The sequence below is a fragment of the Phoca vitulina genome, unplaced genomic scaffold (assembly GCF_004348235.1).
Source record: "Phoca vitulina isolate PV1807 unplaced genomic scaffold, GSC_HSeal_1.0 scaffold76, whole genome shotgun sequence".
Lineage (NCBI taxonomy): Eukaryota > Metazoa > Chordata > Mammalia > Carnivora > Phocidae > Phoca > Phoca vitulina.
In genome coordinates this window covers 396,625-416,812 of record NW_022589779.1, presented here as the reverse complement: position 1 = coordinate 416,812, position 20,188 = coordinate 396,625, and the positions used below count along the sequence as shown (strand labels likewise).

General features: G+C 37.0%; 1 protein-coding gene across 1 annotated transcript in view; it reads left to right on the top strand.

The window, feature by feature from the left end:
* Positions 1–20,188, top strand: part of TMTC2 (transmembrane O-mannosyltransferase targeting cadherins 2) — a 389,588-nt gene that overhangs the window by 317,463 nt on the left and 51,937 nt on the right. Inside the window, exons 10-11 of the mRNA XM_032393770.1 lie at positions 4,832–4,946; positions 17,781–17,844. Coding sequence (XP_032249661.1) covers positions 4,832–4,946; positions 17,781–17,844 — 179 coding nt within the window. The remainder of the gene's footprint in view (positions 1–4,831; positions 4,947–17,780; positions 17,845–20,188) is intronic.

Here is a 20,188-nt window from a genome sequence, read left to right as displayed (position 1 = left end):
ACTGTAATGAGATATCATCTCACACCTGTCAGAATGGCTAAAATCAATAACCCAAGAAACAACAGGTGTTGGCGAGAATGTGGAGAAAATGGAACCCTCCTCCACTGCTGGTGGGAATGCAAACTGGTGCAGCCACTGTTGTAAACAGTATGGAGTTTCCTCAAAAAGTTCAAAATGGAACTACCATATGATACAGTAATCACATGAGTTGGTATTTCCCCAAAGAATATGAGAACAGTGATTCAAAAGGAAGGATATGCTCCTGTGTTTATTGCAGCATTATTTACAATAGCCAAACTATGGAAGCAGCCCAAGTATCCATTGATAAATGAATGGATAAAGAAGAATATAAATATAAATAGAATATTATTCAGCCATAAAAAAGAATGAAATCTTGCCATTTGCCACAACATGGTTAGAGCTAGAGAGAATAATTCAAAGTTAAGTCAGAGAAGGACAAATACCATATATGATTTCATTCACATGTGGAATTTAAGAAACAAAACAAACAATCAAAGGAAAAGGACAAACCAAGAAACAGACTCTTAACTACAGAGAACAAACTGTTGGTTACCGGAAAGGGGTGGTTTCGTAGGGGGAGGGGTGAAATAGGTGATAGGAATTGAGGAGTACACTTATCTTGAAGAAAAAAAAAAAAAAAGAGCAAATCATGGGCTCTACCCCAAACCCACTGAATCTGAAACTCTGGGGATGGGGCCTAGCTCTCTGTTCTATCGGACCTTCCAGGTGATTCTGATGTGCCCTAAGGCTATGAGCCACTGAAAAATGTAACCTTTCACACCTTGCAGAATCTACCACTGTAGATGGGCTCCTTGAAGTGCCTGCTTTCCTTTCCACTCCCCATACTGCCCTGGCTCCTCCTTGTAGTTTCCTCTCACCATCAAAGCCCAAGTAGCTGCTCCAACCCACTGAGCCTCAGCATCTGGCTCAGTCTTGGTGGCCTTTCCATAGATGTGTACATTCTTCAGTAAAGAGCACCTGTGTCTCTCTTGTTAATATTGATCACTTTCAGCCAACAGTGATTCAAAGACATTGTATAAAACGATTCACTACCCAGTAATGATAAAGATGAGAGGATTGACACCCACATCCTGTCACATATGCTGTTAAGTGGGATAGCCATATTGAGGCAATTCTGCTTTATACCCCCTTTATTCCTGCCTCATGAATAATACCATTCCCTTTTATTCTTTTAAGTGCTCTGGTTTATATGGTAAATTATATTGCAGTGAACTAGTCATAAGCAATTCTAATACTGTTGGGGAGTGGTCAAAGAAAGATTCACCAAGAAGGAAATGTTGTAGGGCTTAAAAATAAAAGATGTCCAGTTACAATAGGTAGGCAAGACGGACTGGTGATAGGGATGGGACAAGAGAAACCTTAGAGCCTGAGAGTTCAGGATAAATAAGGATAAATAAGGATTTATCCTTCAGGATAAATAAGGATAAATAAGCTGTGAAACAGCTGGTTATATTAAGGGAAGCAGAAGTGGTTCAAAGGGTCGAGTGCCAGTGTCAGGTGGGAACAATAATAGTTGAAGCTGGTGGAAGAGTGACTTAAGGCAAGGTCTTCCAGAAGAAGTAAGGGCAAATCTTGTTCCTCATTATTCCCCCAGTAATATATCAGTATTGGCTCTTTGGATCGTTATTAAGAAGAAACCTAGTGTGTCTTTGTTTCCCTATTTATGTTGGTTCTCTGTATTTGAAATGCTTATTGCTCCATTTTCCATCAATTGTGGGCTATATTTCAAACAAATAATCATTATATAACATAGCAGAATAATAATTCACTTTCAACTTTGGTTCACATTTTCAAGTCCAGTGGGGAAAAAAAAAAGACACCAAACGGTCCACACTGCATAATATTTTATGCCTTTATTATAGCAGAATACTAATGCTGGAATATTGAGATATATGGCCTGTCGAGAACAGAATGGGGGGAATTATGCAAATACCTAACTAATATGTTGTGATATTGTTTTTCTGAATGTTAATATGATGAATGAATTCTGTTAAAAATGATCATATGGGGATTTTTTTCTGTTACTGTTTAGTAAAAGTTACGTGTTTTGTGTGATTTGGGGACCTTGCAAACTGTAAATTGCATTTTGCATGACAAAGCTGACTTAAAGCATAAAGAAGTGTTTTAAAATTATGATAAAAATTGTATATTTGATTTTATACAACTAGTTAATGTTGTTATCCTTTGTTGTTGTTGAACATTAAAGATGTGTTTGGCATCGATGAAGCTTGAAAGACTTTGCCCTTGGGGCATTGCACATGAACTGACCTCTTACGCCATTGAGCATCATTATCTTCATCACCGAAGCTTCTTGTCATGGTCCTCTGTTTTTTCTGTGTGGACAGTAAAGATATCATGTCCTTCTTTTCTCTTTCTTTTTTTTTTTTTTTTTTTTACCGGAGCTAGTGTGTCTTCTTTACCCTCTACAGTCTGGAGTAATGAATTTTACTAAATAACCTTCATTATTCAGTTAATTGTTGCGTTTTCCTAACTATTAATACAGAACACAGTTCAGAGTTAATAGCTGTCTGGAAAGGAAAAGGAACCATCGATAAACTCCTACATTATCCTTTGTTTAAATATCACATAATTAATTAACATATTTATTAATGCATTTACTTAGGTAAACATTCTTTGAAGGCAGGTAGCAATTAATATTATGTTTTAATTTTGAGAACTTATAATAAGAGTAATTAACTGAAGAATAGGGTTAGTCTGGTATCCTTTACTAAGATCTATATGATGAGGTATTAATTTTTCAGTATGCCATAGAGTGTCTAATTCTTGTTTTACTGTCTTTAAACCACATATACTTTCAGCTGAATCTCATATCAACATATTTAAAATTAGTATAACACATGAGTTTCATAAGTAATGTGTGTTTCTGTTTGTAAGTGTAACTACAGTTGGCCTTTGAGCAGCATGGGGGCTAGGGGCATGATCCCCACACAGTTGAAAATCTGTGTATAATTTTTGACACCCCCAAAACTTAACTATTAATAGCCTAGTGTTGACTAGAAGCCTTACTGATCACATAGACTATTAACACGTTTTGTATGTTATATATGTTAACATACTGTATTCTTAGGATAAAGTAAGCTACAGAAAAAATGTTAAAATCATAAGGAAGGAAAACACATTTATACTACTGTACTCTATTTATTAAAAAAAAAAACTACATATAAGTGGACCCATACAGTTCAAACCTGTGTTGTTTGAGGGTCAACTATATTACAAATCAGTGTTCTTAACAATTTTCTGACCTAACAATTATGTTTGAGACCTGAGAACGGCACAGAATGTTAGGTGACAGACTAAGAAAATAAATAGCTAAGAGGTCTCTAAGTCCTGGTCTTTAAACTCACTTCATTTTAACAAGTCAGCTTATCGTTACTCACCATTTCTTACCAATTGACATTTAGATACAAGCAGAGTCTGTGGCTTATTATAAATTCTTAAAATAAAAAATGTCCTCTTGTGTTTTAAGGACTGGTCCTTTTGGGTTAGAAGACAATTTGTAGTATTTATTAGATAAGCAGTAAATAATGGGCTCTTTCAAACCACTACCATCAGGGAGGATTTACCATTTACCATTTTTAAATTTGTTTTTCCCTGTGCAGCTCAGGACTTGCAAATCATTTTTATAACTTTTTTCATATTGTTAAAATCTTGAACTTTAAGAAACAGGAAACCTAAAGCAAAAAATAATCATCAGACCACAACTCAGCAAGCCCAAAAGTTACATGAATGATTTCAGCATCTCTCTGTTATGCATTGGTTTTCATTTGAATATCCATGTCAGATAGGGCTTAACATCATTACTTTTGCTGTTAATAAACCCCAGCTCTAAAACAAACATAAAACAACCTGTTCTTTCTGTTTGCCTAGCCTTAAAATTGGACCCAAATCTTTTTGTGTGTGTGTGTGTATGTCTTTATGTATGTTTCTGGGATAGCACTACATATCAGTTCTGGAGGTATAGTTTCAGAATAGTATGGCTCCATCTGCAATAATTCTAGCCTTTCAAAGCTGACCTGCAAGTAATCTCAAAAATGTGAATGTGTTAATATTTGTTTCATGTTTATTAGTCAGTCTAATTAAGAGTAAGTAAATGCCCAGTGGACCTTTGTACATTCTTTCAGTAATTTTAGTGCTGCTTAGGGACACCTGGGTGGCTCAGTCGTTAAGCGTCTGCCTTCTGCTCAGGTCATGATCCCAGGATCCTGGGATCGAGTCCCACATCGGGCTCCTTGCTCAGCGGGGAGCCTCCTTCTCCCTCTGCTTGCCACTCCCCTTGCTTGTGCTCTCTCTCTCTCTCTGACAAATAAATAAAATCTTTAAAAAAATAATAATAATTTTAGTGCTGCTTAAATATAAGAAGTTAATACATTTCAATATAGATAGCCTTGTTTGTACATATGCATCAGAGACAGAAGCTGTTTTAAACAAACAATAATGAAAATCAATTCAACCCTTAATTGTAATATATCTTCAACTGTATCCATTTTATTTCTTGGTGCAGTAGTCTATACAGGATTTTTTTTTTTTTAAGGATAAAAAGAAAACCCAACTATGTGAATATACCAGACGGATGCATTGGGATGTCCTGCAATGAAGGGAAAGGCATAGAAAACAGGACCAAATAACGAGATATAGATGGGCAGCCCACGTACATCTTAGCTTCAAATCATTTTTACCACTCTATTTTTCTCTGTAGTGACTTTATTTGTTTCACAGGATTAGAGTAGTAGTTTCTAAGTTGAAGCTCACTTGGTTCTGTACTTTGCAGGTCAATTTCTTCTGGAAGAAGCTCGCCTCATAGAAGCAGCTGAGATGGCAAAGAAAGCAGCTGAATTGGACAGCACGGAGTTTGATGTGGTCTTCAGTGCTGCCCACATGCTCAGGTGAGTTTTGCTACTATACCTTAGAAGACCAACACTGTAGCTTTGGGAAAGCTAATAGGTAGACTGAGTACCTTGTCATACTGCCTTATTCCACATTCTTGAGGTGAATTATGCTGTCTTACCATGCCAAAATCAGTCAGGAGTATTTTATTCGTCATAGCTTATGTGCACAGTATGTAGGGCACGTAAGCATTCAGGACTCTGAAAATTATTGAGAACCATTTTCCTTTCCCTTCAAAAATGACTATAAAATACAAAAAGAAAATTGCAAAATTAAAATGAATAACTGTTTAAAGGTCTAAAACAAAACATTATGTTGATTAGCCAACTGCATCTCAGTGTTTGTGTTTTATATTTATTATATTGAATGTGGCATGTGAATGCATTTTATTATGTTTGGTGGTGGAGAGGATTGTCAAGTACAGATATACCTAAGGGCTATCAGAGCCTCAAAACGTTGCTGTATTTAGCATTGTTGCTATGTAGGGAAATGATACATCTTTGTAGACCTTTTAGTACTTCTATTTTCAGAAAGATATTATGAAAGCTGCTTATAACAGCAAAACAATTAAAAGGTAGATCAACAATTTTTATTGTGAACATAAAAAGAAAGTTAATGCATCCATAAGTGGTGTTTTAGGTTAAAGAAGAATGTTTTTAAGAAACTCAAATGATTTATACAGTTTTTTAAAAGCATTATTTGTTCTGTTAGCAATATGTATACCCCTTCTCCCGTACTCGTACCTGAATTTCACTCGATTAAATCTTCACCTAAATGCTTCGTTAGCTGACATCCACACTATGGGCTCTGGGTTTGGCTCTAGGAATAGGTTTGTAATTATGTAGATTACTCTTACTAGGGAAGAAAAATACCAGAGGAATGGCTTCACAGTTGGATGGCTTTAACACACGGGCTTTCAAGAAAAGTAGTTTTGTTTACTTTTTGAGATCCTTGTAGATTTATATGCAGTTGTAAGAAATAAGACAGAGAGATGCCCTGTACCATTTATCCAGTTTCCCCAATGGTAATATATTATAGAATGAGAGTACAGTATCAAAAGCAGGATATTGATAGTGATACAATCCACTGGTCTTATTGCGTTTCCCCAGTTTTACTCAAATTTTCTGTGTGTGTGTGTGTGTGTGTGTGTGTGTGTATTTAGTTCTGTGCTTTTTTATCACACCTATGTAGGTTTGTGTATCCATCACCATAGTCAGAGTACAGACTATTTCCAATATCACAAGCATCCTTTGTGTTGTCCTTTTATAACCACCTGGCTTCCTACTTAGCTTTTCATAAGTTTTATTTTTCTTAAGATTTTATTTATTTATTTGACACAGAGGGAGAGAGAGAGAGAGAGTACAAGCAGGGGGGAGCGGCAGGGAGAGGGAGAAGCAGACTCCCTGCAGAGCAGGGAGCCTGGTGTGGGGCTCGCTCTCAGGACCCTGGGATCATGACCTGAGCTGAAGGCAGATGCTTAACCAACTGAGCCACCCAGGTGCCCCAGCTTTTTATAAGTTTTGAGTAAGAAATTCAAAGTCTGTTTGAGAGGAAAGTGTACTGTGAGGTTTCAGTTGAATGCGCTCACTCCACATTTAACATTTCGCATTCCTAAAGCTGGTATCTACAAAGAGAAACCAGCATTCAATCAACTATTGGTATATTTATAAAATAAATTATAGCCAGGGGCGCCTGGGTGGCTCAGTCCATTCAGTGTCTGCCTTCAGCTCAGGTCTTGATCTCAGGGTCCTGAGATCAAGCCCTGCATAGGGCTCCCTACTCAGCAAGGAGCCTGCTTCTCCCTCTCCCTCTGCCCTTACCCCCTGCTCGTGCTTGCTCTCACTCTCTCTCTTGTGCTCTCTGTCTCGAATAAATAAATAAAATCTTTAAAAAAGTAAACTATAGCCAATCTCAAGAACCTTCAATGCAAGGATAATTTTCAAAAAGACACCTTCATTTGCATGACAGGCTTAGGTGCTGTTATAGGGAGAGGACTTTCTGTTCTTCATGAATAAAACACTGTGCTTTTAGTCACAGTAAACCATTTGCAAGGATGGATAAGCACAACTTTCTACAGGCTAATTCATCTTAATCATAAGAGATACTTTCCTCAACAAGGTATTTTGCTACATATTAAATTAGTATCTGAAATTCAAGGTCTACCAGTGGAAACCCATTATGAGAAAGTTACAAAAAAGGTCCTTGTTAAATATATCACTTCCAACTTTTCCTTAGTTACCATAGTGCTAGAAACCAGTGGAAAATTTTTATTATACATTGGCAATGTGGAAATCTTTAGGGTTTGTTTTTCAGAACCTTCTTTCTAGCTTTCTGCAGTCTGCATTCCTCATTAAGGTGCAGTCAGTCAGCGCTTTCCTAATATTGATTGCAATTATGACCACAGCAGCCTGGCTATATCCTACTCTGCTTGGTGGCAGCCCCCATGAATGTTTTTACTTAGTTTTTCTGTTTTTTGACTTTATTAAATTCAAGTATTTCTTGAGCACTTACCGTGCAAGTTGTATACCAACCTCTTTCCTTATTCACCAAGAGCATTTAGGACTTTGCTGAAAGGAGTAAGAAAGGTTACTCATTTTGCCTTGAATGCAACCTTATCAAAATCCTTAGCTATCAAGATCTTGCTTATTTATTGTTACATGTAATTTCCTCTGGGGATGCCAAATTATTGTAAATTGACTTTGATATTAATTCTTCCCTCGGAGCTCTCTTTTGCAAGATACTTAGAAGACAAAATTGGCAGGGTTTGGTGAGGTAAGAGTATGAGGCAGGGTATGAGGGAAAGAGTAGATGCCTCCCTGGTTGTGTCTAGGTTAGCTGGATTAATGGCTACCCTCATATCCAAAATCAGCAATTTAGGAAATGTTATGATTCAAGAAATGTTTTGAACATATATATTTAACTTCCCTTTCTTAGCTAATTCCCAATGAAATGACCCAAAGAATCTATCAGTGAGGAAAAACTGCTCATCACAAATAGAAAAAAAAAAAAAGTCATTGCACTTAGATGAGACCATATTGGAAGAGGAGAGTTCCTGGGGCTAGCCATCAAGGGGCAAATCTTTATCTTATTGGGACCTTCAAGAGGCTTGAAATTTGACAAATTTCTAACAGACCCATTTCAACTCTCAATAGTGGATAATGATCTTTCTCTGTAGAGCAGCACATAGAAAGTTTTGAAATACTGGATTTCAAATTGGCAGTTCAGATAAGAACGACAAATCAGATGTGTCCAAGTAAAGAGCCCTTATCTATGCAGTGAGATTTACATTAAAACCTGAGAGCCACTTAGAACATCTATAATTCCTGTTATCAAGGTGGTTCACAAGAATGCTATGTGGTGTGGAAATACCAATGCTGTTCACCAACTATGTAAGCCTTCCACCTTCATTAAACATATTAGGATTGTACTTTTCTGCCTTCTTCCAAGTTGAAGAACTTCATGGTTCTTAGTTGGATTGTTGAAGGTGTGTGAACATGATGTATGTCACTTCTGAGCCAAAGCTGTTAAGAGTCAGTGCTTTTCCTTTTTCTGACTTAGAAATTGTGAAAACAGATCCTGAAATGACCAAAGGGGGACAAACCTCCCTACTCACCTGCACTGAGTAAGTGAGTGAGAAATAAACCTTGTTGTCCTGATTCACTGAGATTTAGGATGTATTTATATTACAACAGTGTAACCTAACCTAACCTAACTGACACAGAATACATCTGGGAAAATGAAATAAGTAGTTTGGAAGAGGAACAATATGACATTAGGAAAGATTACTAAGAGATTAACAGGATCTCTGAGTTTATAATTGCAATGGAGGCAGGGCAAAATTGAGAGACTGATAATTTAAATATAAGTTATAGATCTCTTCTCAGTTTAATGTAAAGTACTAAAGACATCAAAATGATGACTGAAAAGATAAAAGATTGGAGGATAGAATGAGAACATTATATGTATACTAATGATTACATATGTGTTAGTATAATTATATGTAGTACACATGTATATATACATGTAAGTATATATGTGGTATGTATGTAGTATGTGATATGTAGTTTTATTTGTATATCTATAGATAAGTGTATATAATTATATGCTGTATATGTGTAAGTAGTTATATTTAGCATTTATATATATATTGTTTTATAGTTTTACTTGGTTTTTGTATATATAAATGTTAATATAAATAGAAAATTTCTGAAGGCAAGCATGGAACACATAAGCAGTTATCAACAAATAGAGGAAATTTCGAAGCTAGAATGAAGGCCTTCAATGATCATATTGAAAGCAAAACTGCTGAAAATAGATCGACTCCTAAACTTGTCTCCATGTATGGGTCACACTTTTTAGTTGCAAACTAAAGAATATGCTTTTGCCAGTTTAAGCAGAAACAGGATTTATGAAAGAGTATTCTATAGCCCACAGGCTCAGTCTCGGGCTTGAGAGCACCATACGTAGTCAGAAATAATATCCAACCATCTATCTGGCTTTCCCTGGGAGTCAGCAGCTTCTATAGTCCCGAGCTCTGCCACCATCACCCACAAGCACCACCCCCAAGTGCCTAAGGTTTTACACTTCTGACAAGTCCCAGGTGATACTTACAATGTCGGTTGGATGATTCTCTTGGGGGCAGCTGCCTCCCTGTTAGGCTTACTTCTGACTTCGAGTCCCTTGAGGTTGCATCTGATTGGTGGAACGTGAGTCATGTGCTGGAATCTCAGCTACTAGAAAGTCGTAAGGAGAGGGAATTTCTGGCTTCTGCCTTACTTGGGAAGGTGGGATCCACATTGCAGCTAATTACTAAATATATTTATAGAGAGGGTGATCACAGATGTTGAGTGGCCCTCACATAATGAACATTAAACTATATGTGTTGACATTTTTAGTACTTCAAATAAAATGGGAAAAGTACTGGATGCTTCCAGATGAGAGTATTATAAAAAAGAAGATTGGTTATCATCAAAGGAAAATATCAAAGGAATTCAAATTGCTAGAACTCAGTCAAGTTATATCTATAGAGTTGTAAGAAGAAAGTACTGAATCAGTTATTCTGTTAGGAGCATTTTGTATGGATGAATTTATTCAGTGTTCTCCTAGAACTAGAAGCTAGAAAGAGCACAAAGATACTTGATACAGGGAGGAATTCCAGAGGCACTAAAAACAAACCTTACCTGATTCATAGCATTCATGGGCATTGGCAGAAAATCTTTTTTAATCCACTTACAGACTAAGGGAAGAACAAAGGTAGCATTTACTTAAATATCTCCTGTCTGTCTGGTACTATATTTTGCATTTTATATCTGTCACTCTCTTTGTTATATTTGCACATGTGTGACCTGGACAACAGTATTCCCATTTTACATATGAAGATACTGAGGCTTAAAGAGAGTCAATATTTCTCACAGGTGGTAAAGCTGGGATTTGAATTTAGTGTACTCTGGCCAAGTATAATACTGTTTTCACTGTGTCACATTGGCTCCCTCATGTCTTTGTAGCTGGGTGACTACCCAGAGGCTGTGATTCTTGAATGTATTGTTGGAGAAAGAATTTATAGAGTATTAGGTTACCAAATATGTAAATCCTTAATAGTAAGATCCTTCCAATATTATTAAATTGCCTCTTTATGATAAATTTTAGAAAATAGATTTACATTCATAGGAGGGAGAATGCCATATTTGTACTCTTAAAGGGATATTAAGTTTTTAGAATGGTACCGTGTCTGACAAAGGACACACTTACAGCTGAGCTAAGCATGAACTTACGGTTTTTCTAGGACTAAGGGCCCAGGTTGTCATTGCTCCCTGAGGTGGTAAGGAAAGCAAAACTATACTGCACCAACTGGTTCCCATTGCTTCCCTGACTTCTAGAGAGCAGAATGAACATATGGAAAAAATTGTTACCTTTAAGTTTCTGTGCTCGACACAATCTTATGTAATTAAATATATTAAAAATCAAGAACTTAAATGTACTAATTTCTTTATAAATTCCACTGAAAGTGACTTAAAATTTAAATTCTTAAGAGAAAAAGGAACCGAATCAGATTATTTCTCAGAGTAGATTGGGAACGTACACACATGTACACACACACACATATGTTGGATATATTTTTTTTTTTTTCAAAGCTCTCTAGGCCTTTCTTCTTTAATACTTCCAAAATTACCAAAAACCCCTCGAAAAGTCATTGGATTTTTCAATTATAAATTGTACGCTAGTGCCAACCTTTGGCCCAAAGGGGGCTTATTTCAACTAAGTTATAATGGGTTGGAAGGTCTTTAAAGCAAAGGGCAGTAGCAGATGAGGTTGAAGGTAAGCGTCTTCCAACCCAGTGCCTTTCCAACAGTAACGTGCTTGTGGATCACCTGGGGATCTTGTTAAAATGTACATTCTGATTGAGTATGTTTGGGTGGTGCCTAAGGTTTTACACTTCTGACAAGTCCCAGGTGATACTTACAATGTTGGTTCTCGACCACCCCTGCAAGCAAGTTCTATCTTGCCTCTCTTCTTTCCACCCCTCCCAACTCCTTCTCCCCACCCAAGCATTACAAACTGAACATAAGGAGTTATTTACTACATATGAACATTATAATAGTTGACATTGACAATAAATATTTCCTCCCTTTTAATTTTCCCGGTGCATTTCATTATGGGATCTTTTTAGACATAGGCTTAACCTGTCCTTAGCAGCCCTGAAGGATTCGAAGCTATGAAAGAATGAGCTCAAACTCTCATGGGGCATCAAGAAGTTTCGAACTCCGAGGAATCTTTTGTGAAATTACACCATCAGCCTCTTTTCCTCTGTTATTGCTACATTTCTGCTTTACCTCACCATCTTTTATGTTTTGAACTGGGATGGATACTGACAGATCATAAAGCTATTTTTGATGTCTTGACAGAGAGGTTTTGGTTTAAGATGGCTTGGTGGTCATAAACAATATCTTCTAGGAGTTTCATTATAAGGATCTTTTCTGCTGCATTGTTTTTATATATGTGTGACTCTAGTTTTGCTATTTTAAGATTTTCCACACATTTTTATGTCCTTGTTTATCTCAATTCTACTTCTATCCCTACTATGCATTTATCAATTAGAATTAAAATTTAGTGCTGCTTCGAGTAACTTAAGCTACACTTGAGTTTAGCTGTTGGCAAGAACCCAGGAAAACTCAGCTACTATTCATTTTACTTTCATGATATAAGGATAGACAGTTTTCTAGTTAGAAAAAGAAGGAGGAGGAGAAGGAGAAAGAAGAAGAAGGGGGGAGGAGAGGGAAGAGGGAGAAAAAGAAAGCTTATAGGTTATCCTTAGAATAATCACCAAGACTTTAATAAAGTATTATCTTTTGTATGAGTCAAACAGTGGTTATTATCCATATTAAATAATTTTTAATTTAAAATTGACAGTTCACAGCTGCTAATAATTATAGTCTTCTAAATGCTACCAGTTTTTATTTTTTATATTTTCAAGGAGGGAATATTGAATTTAGCAACCTTTAATTTTATAATTCTCACAGAATACATACAAATGTATGTAATTATAAATGATTCTCTTAGATTCCCCTCAAACATTTCACAGAGTATATTAAGTTATTTCACAATATCATTGATTCCCAAATTTTCTTTTTTTTTTTTTTTTTTTTTTTAAAGATTTTATTTATTTATTTGAGAGAGAGAGAACGAGAGACAGAGAGCATGAGAGGGAGGAGGGTCAGAGGGAGAAGCAGACTCCCCGCCGAGCAGGGAGCCTGATGTGGGACTCGATCCCGGGACTCCAGGACCATGACCTGAGCCGAAGGCAGTCGCTTAACCAACTGAGCCACCCAGGCGCCCCCCAAATTTTCTTTATATATATTTTCTTTTAAGAATATTGGGCCATAGAAATCAGAGGGGGAGTCGAACCATGAGAGACGATGGACTCTGAAAAACAAACTGAGGGTTCTAGAGGGGAGGGAGGTTGGAGAATGGGTTAGCCTCGTGATGGGTATTAAAGAGGGCACGTTCTGCATGGAACATTGGGTGTTATGCACAAACAATGAATCATGGAACACTACATCAAAAACTAATGATGTAATGTATGGTGATTAACGTAACAATAAAAAAGTAAAAAAAAAAAAAAAAGAATATTGGGCCATAAACCTGTGTTCCAAGAGATACTTTATTATAAAATAACACCAGGGAGGGGAATTAGATATATGAAATATATTTCTATATTTTTAACAGATACAAGTTTCATAGTCCCATGTGCAAAATGGAATTCTATAGTAATCAGATAATGATGTTTGTGACTTTCATTACTGTTTGTTTTACTCTTAGCACACCTTTTCACTGATGGCATAAAAACTGAACTTAAAGACTTTTAGGGACACCTGGGTGGCTCAGTTGGTTAAGCGTCTGCCTTCGGCTCAGGTCATGATCCCAGGGTCCTAGGATCAAGTCCCGCATTGGGCTACTTGCTCGGCGGGGAGTCTGCTTCCCTCTCTCCCTCTGCAGTTCCCCCTGCTTGTGTGCTCTCTCTCTCTCTCTGTCTGACAAATAAATAAATAAAATCTTTTTTAAAAATGAATAAAAAATAAAGACTTTTAAAAGATAGCACAACTCAGTGATTTCTTGGGAATCCAAGGTTTACATCACAGTCCTGTTTACAAATACCGTGTAGGCTCTTTCTACTTCCTTACCTTTCCTGGTCTTAAGAGGCCACAGATAGTGTGAAAGGGGGAGGGCCCTACATATATGATTGGCAGGAGTTGGCAATGAGATAGAAGCTTCCATCTGTGTCTCCAGTTGATAAGCCTATTGTTGGCATAGATGATATGGGACATAACCTTATGTTGACTATTGCAGGGGCAAGGGGGTAGTCACCAATCTGGACCTAGTGTAGCTTCCTGGTATGAATGATTTTTATCACTCATTATCTCATTCCTGGCTTTGTAAAGTGTGTTGTGTTCAAAGCACATGGTTGTCTACATCTGGCCTGGGAGATCTCTTGGCAGGGCCAACTGCCTTTCCCCTTTACCTACTTTCTGAGTCTTCTGCTTGGACACATGGGAAACTTATGGTTGCCCTCCATATCTAATTGTGACCCTTCCCTAAAAATGGGAGATGGTGGGGGTAAGGAAGTGAGTATCCAGCCCTCTTCTCACTTTTCCTCATTCCCTATTTTTTTGCCTTTCCCCTCAGTTTCTCCCCTTCCCCCTTTTAGGGGGTACACAAGGCAAAACAAAACAGTACATTTCATTCCGTTCTTAAAACTATCATCTGCTCAGTTTGGTCTACTGAAGTGCACTTCTATCAATATGGGAGATGGAGGTGGGCGGGAAGTAAAACCTGCAATTACAAATGTCCTCCATATTCTCCCCTTTTCAAATCTTATCTCTTACACTTAAATTGTGGCTTTTAAACATTATAATCAAAAGGCAAGTTTTCTTCCTTTCTTAGTATTTGATGTAGAAATTGTTGGGGTCAACTGCCACAGAACAATGTATCACATATCATTCGGCTACATCCCAGTATATACAAAGATATCAGCATGATCCTGTGGTTCAGATACTTAGCTGTAGAGTCTGTGATCCAGATCAATCACTTTCCAGCTATATACCTTTGGGGGAGTTATCAACTTCTCTAAACCTCATTTTAACCATCTGTAAAATGGGGATAGTAATAGCAATTCCTTCATGGTGTTGCTGGAACATGGAATAATCAGTTCCTGGTATTTTGTAAGTGACACATAGTTAGAGGATTTAGAAATTCTGTCCCAGAGAAGAAATAGTGAAGAAAGAAAGGATATGGGTATTCAGGAAGAGTTATTCATCAGCTTCTTTAAATAATTCTATCCTAATAGTCTTGGCAACCTGAGTCGTGTGGTCTGTCCTAACAATGCAGTGGTTGCGGTTCTTGACAATTCAAGAATCCCCTAAGCAACTAGCAGAATATTGTTAATTTCCTTAGTTTTCAAATATTGATTAATGATTCAGTCATCTTTGCAATTAAGATTTATTAAGCACTCCCATGATACTTCTTGCAGGCGAGTGTGAAATACAGCATACACTGTGAAGTGGACATTGGACAGTTCCTCATGAGTTTTCTCTCTTGTCTAGAGAATAAAACAAGAAAATAAATGAACATTCGGTGGGTAGAATTGACACACTCTTTCCCCTACTGTCCTAGAGTGACAATTAATTTTCACAGTTATATGACAAATCTAATAAACTCTACTTTTTTTCTATTTCATTAGAATATCATCAATTCTACTTCTAGCTTAAGAAACTAAGCCTTCTAAACTAGATGTTTCCTTTGGGAATTAAACCACTAAAGACAATAAAGACTTTAAAAATGAACAACCATTTCGGGGGAGAAAACCTTTTTTTTTTTTTTCATTTGTGTTGATTATTATTTTAAAGGCATGTCTTCCAATGAATTCCTCAGTTTCTCTTTGATCCTTATCTACCTGATGAATTTGGATGTCCGTAAAGATGAATATTAATGTTTGTTATGCTTTCCATGTTAGACATGTATTGGTTGATTTTGCTTCAAAGTAACTTAACTTCTTTGTAGTATTAAGTTACTCTAATTTCCTACCTCCCTGCCTTTTATTTTCCTCTGGAGAAAACCCTTCCAGGGCATGACCTAATGAATTCTGGTTCAGATTTCCAAATGAATTTGAACCAAAGTGATTCTATAATTTGGTGGAGAGAACCTTCATTAAATACCCTAGCAAGGGAATTTTTACTGTTTCATACCAGACTAAAGTACTTTTCTTGACATATTGAAATTGAACTTCCAACATTTATGAGAATATAAATTGCAACAGCACGTTGTAACTGCCATGAGTCCAGTAGAGCCTTAGGTCAAGGGTTTTTACTTTCTCTATAACCCCATTAAAAATAGCAGTGTTTCTAATTATTTTTCCTTTAAAAATTAGAAAAATATGTCCTGGTCTCCAGAGAGATGTTATCTTCAGTTATTCCTATAATTTATATGGTTGCATGGGATATGTCTTTATAGTTTTTATTTGCACTTCACCAAAGTGCAAATTCAATTTTATAGGCTAGTGAACCTTCTCTTTTAAAGACTGAATGTGATTTTCTAATTGAGAGAGTTAATTTTTGTTTCTCCTCTTTATTCCTGACCTCTCTGTCATCTTCTCACCTCAAAAGCTTCTTTCCTCCCTGATTCCTGCCTGCCCTGTTTTGGTATTTATTTATTTTGTATTCAGGTATAATTAACATACAGTGTTACATTAGTTTCTGGTGTACAATATAGTGATTAAATATAATGATTAACTGTTTCTGTACATTAGTGCTCTTCAAGACAAGTGTACTCTTAATCCCCTTTATCTATTTCATCCATCCACCTACCCAGCTCCCCTCTGGCAACCACCAGTTTGTTCTCGGTATTTAAGAGTCTATGGGGGGAAGCTTGTCTCTTTTTCTTTGTTCGTTGTTTCTTAAATTCCACACATGAGTGAAATCATATGGTATTTGTCTTTCTCTCCCTGACTTAGCATTATACCCTCCATCCCTCTAGATTCATCCATCTTGCAGATGGCAAGATCTCATTCTCTTTTATGGCTGAGTAATATTCCATTGAATTCCATCAGAAGCTTCTTTAACATCACAGTTTCAACAGAAACTACTCCATTTTAATTGCAGACCCCAAGCCATTTACTATTATTGTTCACATTACAGGTGTGCTGTATGCATCATCTGAAGTTGAATTTGACATTTTTCATAGCATTTCTGTACTCTGGGTGCAAATAGAGGCACCAGTTAGAGTACAACTGCAAGAGCTTCTAGCCCTCATTACCTTCCATCTTTGAAGATTTCCTGAAGCAGCATGGCATGATTGAAAAACATACTGTGGTTTCGATGGCTAATTGGCCAGGCTTCTTCAGGACCCTGACATTTGATTTCTCCTGCTAACCAGTTGGCTGAACCTAGGAGTTTGCTTTGAATTGCAAGAAGAGCCAATGTATAAACTTACTAAAATTCAGTGTGTATCTTATTTATATAAGTCAACAGCTCCACTCATGGTATTTGGTGGTAGTCAAGAGAAACTGGCTATTTCAAGGATGACAGAATTCACTAAAACCAGAGAACATAGCTTGAATCAGCAGGAAACAGGGTAGCCTCGGAGGGGTCAAGAGGAAGGACATGCAGTAGCAATTCTTTACAGGAAGAGTCTGATCAGGATATAGCCTATTGCTTCCACCATTGTCAGTGAATTCTAGCCATCCTTTCATCTTTCTGTCTCTCATTCAGAAATGAAAGCCCCAAGCAGGAACATCCAATTAGCTGAGTCTATGTCATGGGTGCACTCTGGTGCAGAGAGCAAGGAGAAGAAGAATCTGGCCTTTTTTTTTTTTTTTTTCCCCTGTAGGCTGCACACAATGGAAGTTTCCCCACCTGAATTGGAAAGAAAATGGACTTCTAGATAGATATAGAATTTTTTGACATTTTATTTTTAAAAATTAAGATTTTTCTGGGATATCCAGTTGAACCTGGAGAATCCCAACCCTGTAACATTATCTGGGTTAGCTTGGAAAATAAAAATAACATTTCTAATTGCTAACGTGTAAATTTAAACTAATAATAACTATTGAATAGGATTATGTTGAGATACTATTTATAATGCCTTAAAGACAATAAGTCCATTGCATGCATTCAATTTCATGTACTTTTTCTGCTTTAGGCAACTTATGGTTTGATTGGTATAACTGTAATATTTTTAAGTTAATATTATCTTGCTGCATAATGATTCTGGTTCACCTCTCTGCAATTTTAAAATAAATGCTATAGTTCGATTTTTTTTTCTTTTTTTTTAATCTTTAACAGACAGGCCAGCCTCAACGAAGCAGCCGAGAAGTATTATGATCTGGCGGCTAGACTGAGACCTAATGTAAGTACCTTCCTAATGAGAAACATTACTCAAAGGGTTAGATTCACAGCATGTGATAGCTTTAGATACAGAAGCCTCATGATACTGGGCTTTTTCTCTCTGATCTCTTATTCTAAATACTCACTAAATGGCTAATTCAGCAATCAAATCTGCCAGTCTCAAGCTTCTTTTCTTTTTGTAGAGGTACAAATTGCTGTTTTCTATCCTGTGTAAAGCACCATACAGTTTTATCATTTGAATACAGGTTTTAGCATTATCAAATACTTGGCATTTGGTTGGCTTTTAAAATTAGTTCCTTGAAAGTGTTTTTTGCTGTGGTGTTAAATACCTGAGGACCTCTAACATCGTGAGCTTTTTTCTGATGCTTACATTCGCTCAGACCTCGAGCTGTGCCTCCACCTCTTCCAGAGTCCTCATTTCTAATAACTGTGCTTTTCAGCTTTTATCAAGTATGTTTTTATTAGAATTTTTCCCTGGGTAATCACACTTCCATAAAGTGGGATGGATATAAATTAGATCATTACTATTGAAATGGAGGAACCATTTATGAGAAAATAAGAACTGGTTTATATCTGTCTTCTAAGCACTTTTTTATTCGCTGCACATCACTGACCTCCAGCACGTTGCCTTTATTCTCATACACACAGCTCTGCATCCCCTTCCAACACTAAAACCTTCTCCCCTTACTCTCTACGTCTAGACTGTCTATTGAGAAATGTAATTTTGAAACAGTAATGAAAGTGCATGTGTGATGTGACTACAAATAGTGGGATAAGTCTCATTTCTATACGGTAACTCATCCATTGGGCAAACATCTATAGAGTGCCTGCTTTGTGATAGGATACAGAGATTTCGTTCCCTAAAAGACCCCGTAATGTAGCAGAGAACACTGAAGATAATCAGCTGGTTGAAATACAGTGTGGTGATTGCTACACAGAGGTATATACAGTCCTGTGGGAGCACGAGAGGAGAATTAATGCTCCCTAAATGCAACCCACGGGGGGTGGGGGGTAGCTTTTTTTTTTTTTTTAGCAGAACCACATGTAACCTTAGCCCTGAATGTCAGTGTCCCCAGTTTCATTAATTACGAGGTACTTCAAAAAAAAAAAAAAAAGAATTGGTGACCTGTTTGCAACAGAAGAAAATAATTTAATAGTTATAATGATAAGAACAGTAACAGCCAAAATTTATTGAACACTGATTATGTGCCAGGCACCGTGCTAAGTACTTCATGTGAATTCCCTCATTCATTTCTCACAACAACCCACAGATACTTCTGTGGTCCCCATTCTGCCCAAGCCCAGAGAAATTGATAACTCACTCAGTATCACAGTTCATAAGTGGGATCACATTGTAACCCAGGGCACTTGGTGCATAAGAGAAAGCTTGATGGGAAAAATGCAGTTGTATCGTAGGAAATCCAAGCCAGAAGACTAGGAAATGAAAATAATAATGGTCCTCTCGTTTATGTACCTGTTAAGTGCCAAGCACCATTCCAGGCACTGGATACACAGAAGTGCACAAAATTGAGTCCCTGCCCGTTAGCATCTTACAGTCTAGTCTGAGAAGATGAAGTAGAAAAATAAGTAAAGCCTATATGGTATCAGACGGTGATAAGTGCTTTGGGGAAAAATGGATCAGGAAAAGAGTCAGGAGGTGCAGGAGGAGAGAGGCAGGAGGCATAGCTCTGTAAATGCCTGAGGGGGGCATCTTTGTATAGTATTTCTAACATTTCAATATGAGATCTTTAATTTTTTTAAAGATTATTTATTTTAGAGAGTGCACACGTGCACACATGTGCAAGGGGGGGAAGGGCAAAGGGAGAGTGACAGGAAGATAGAGAGAAGCAGACCCCAATTTGGGGCTCCATCTCAGGACCCTGAGATCATGACCTGAGCTGAAACCAAGAGTCAGACACTTAACCAACTGAGCCGCCCAGGTGCCCTGAGATCTTGAATTATTACAATTTCACTGAAGGCAAGGATCAGGGATTTTTTTTCCTTTCCCTTTTTTTTTTTGTCCTCCTCACATTCATTAATATAATGCCTGTAATACACATAGTAAATACAATGTTAAGTTCAACCTTTACTCATGGAGTATCAGTCACTTAAGTGTCACTTTTATTTTTGTTAAGTAGTTGATCAAATGGTCTTCTTCAGCACATTATAATGGATTAGTGGGAAAAGAGCTATCTGAGCAATCTGACTTGACCTAAAAAAATGAAAAAGACACTGAGGCATCCCAGATTTAAGCCAGACTCCTGAGATTGTTTATTTTAAATGGCCAGCAAAATCATAAAATCAATATTTAATCTCCCAACTTAATGCCATTTTTTCTGAAACCC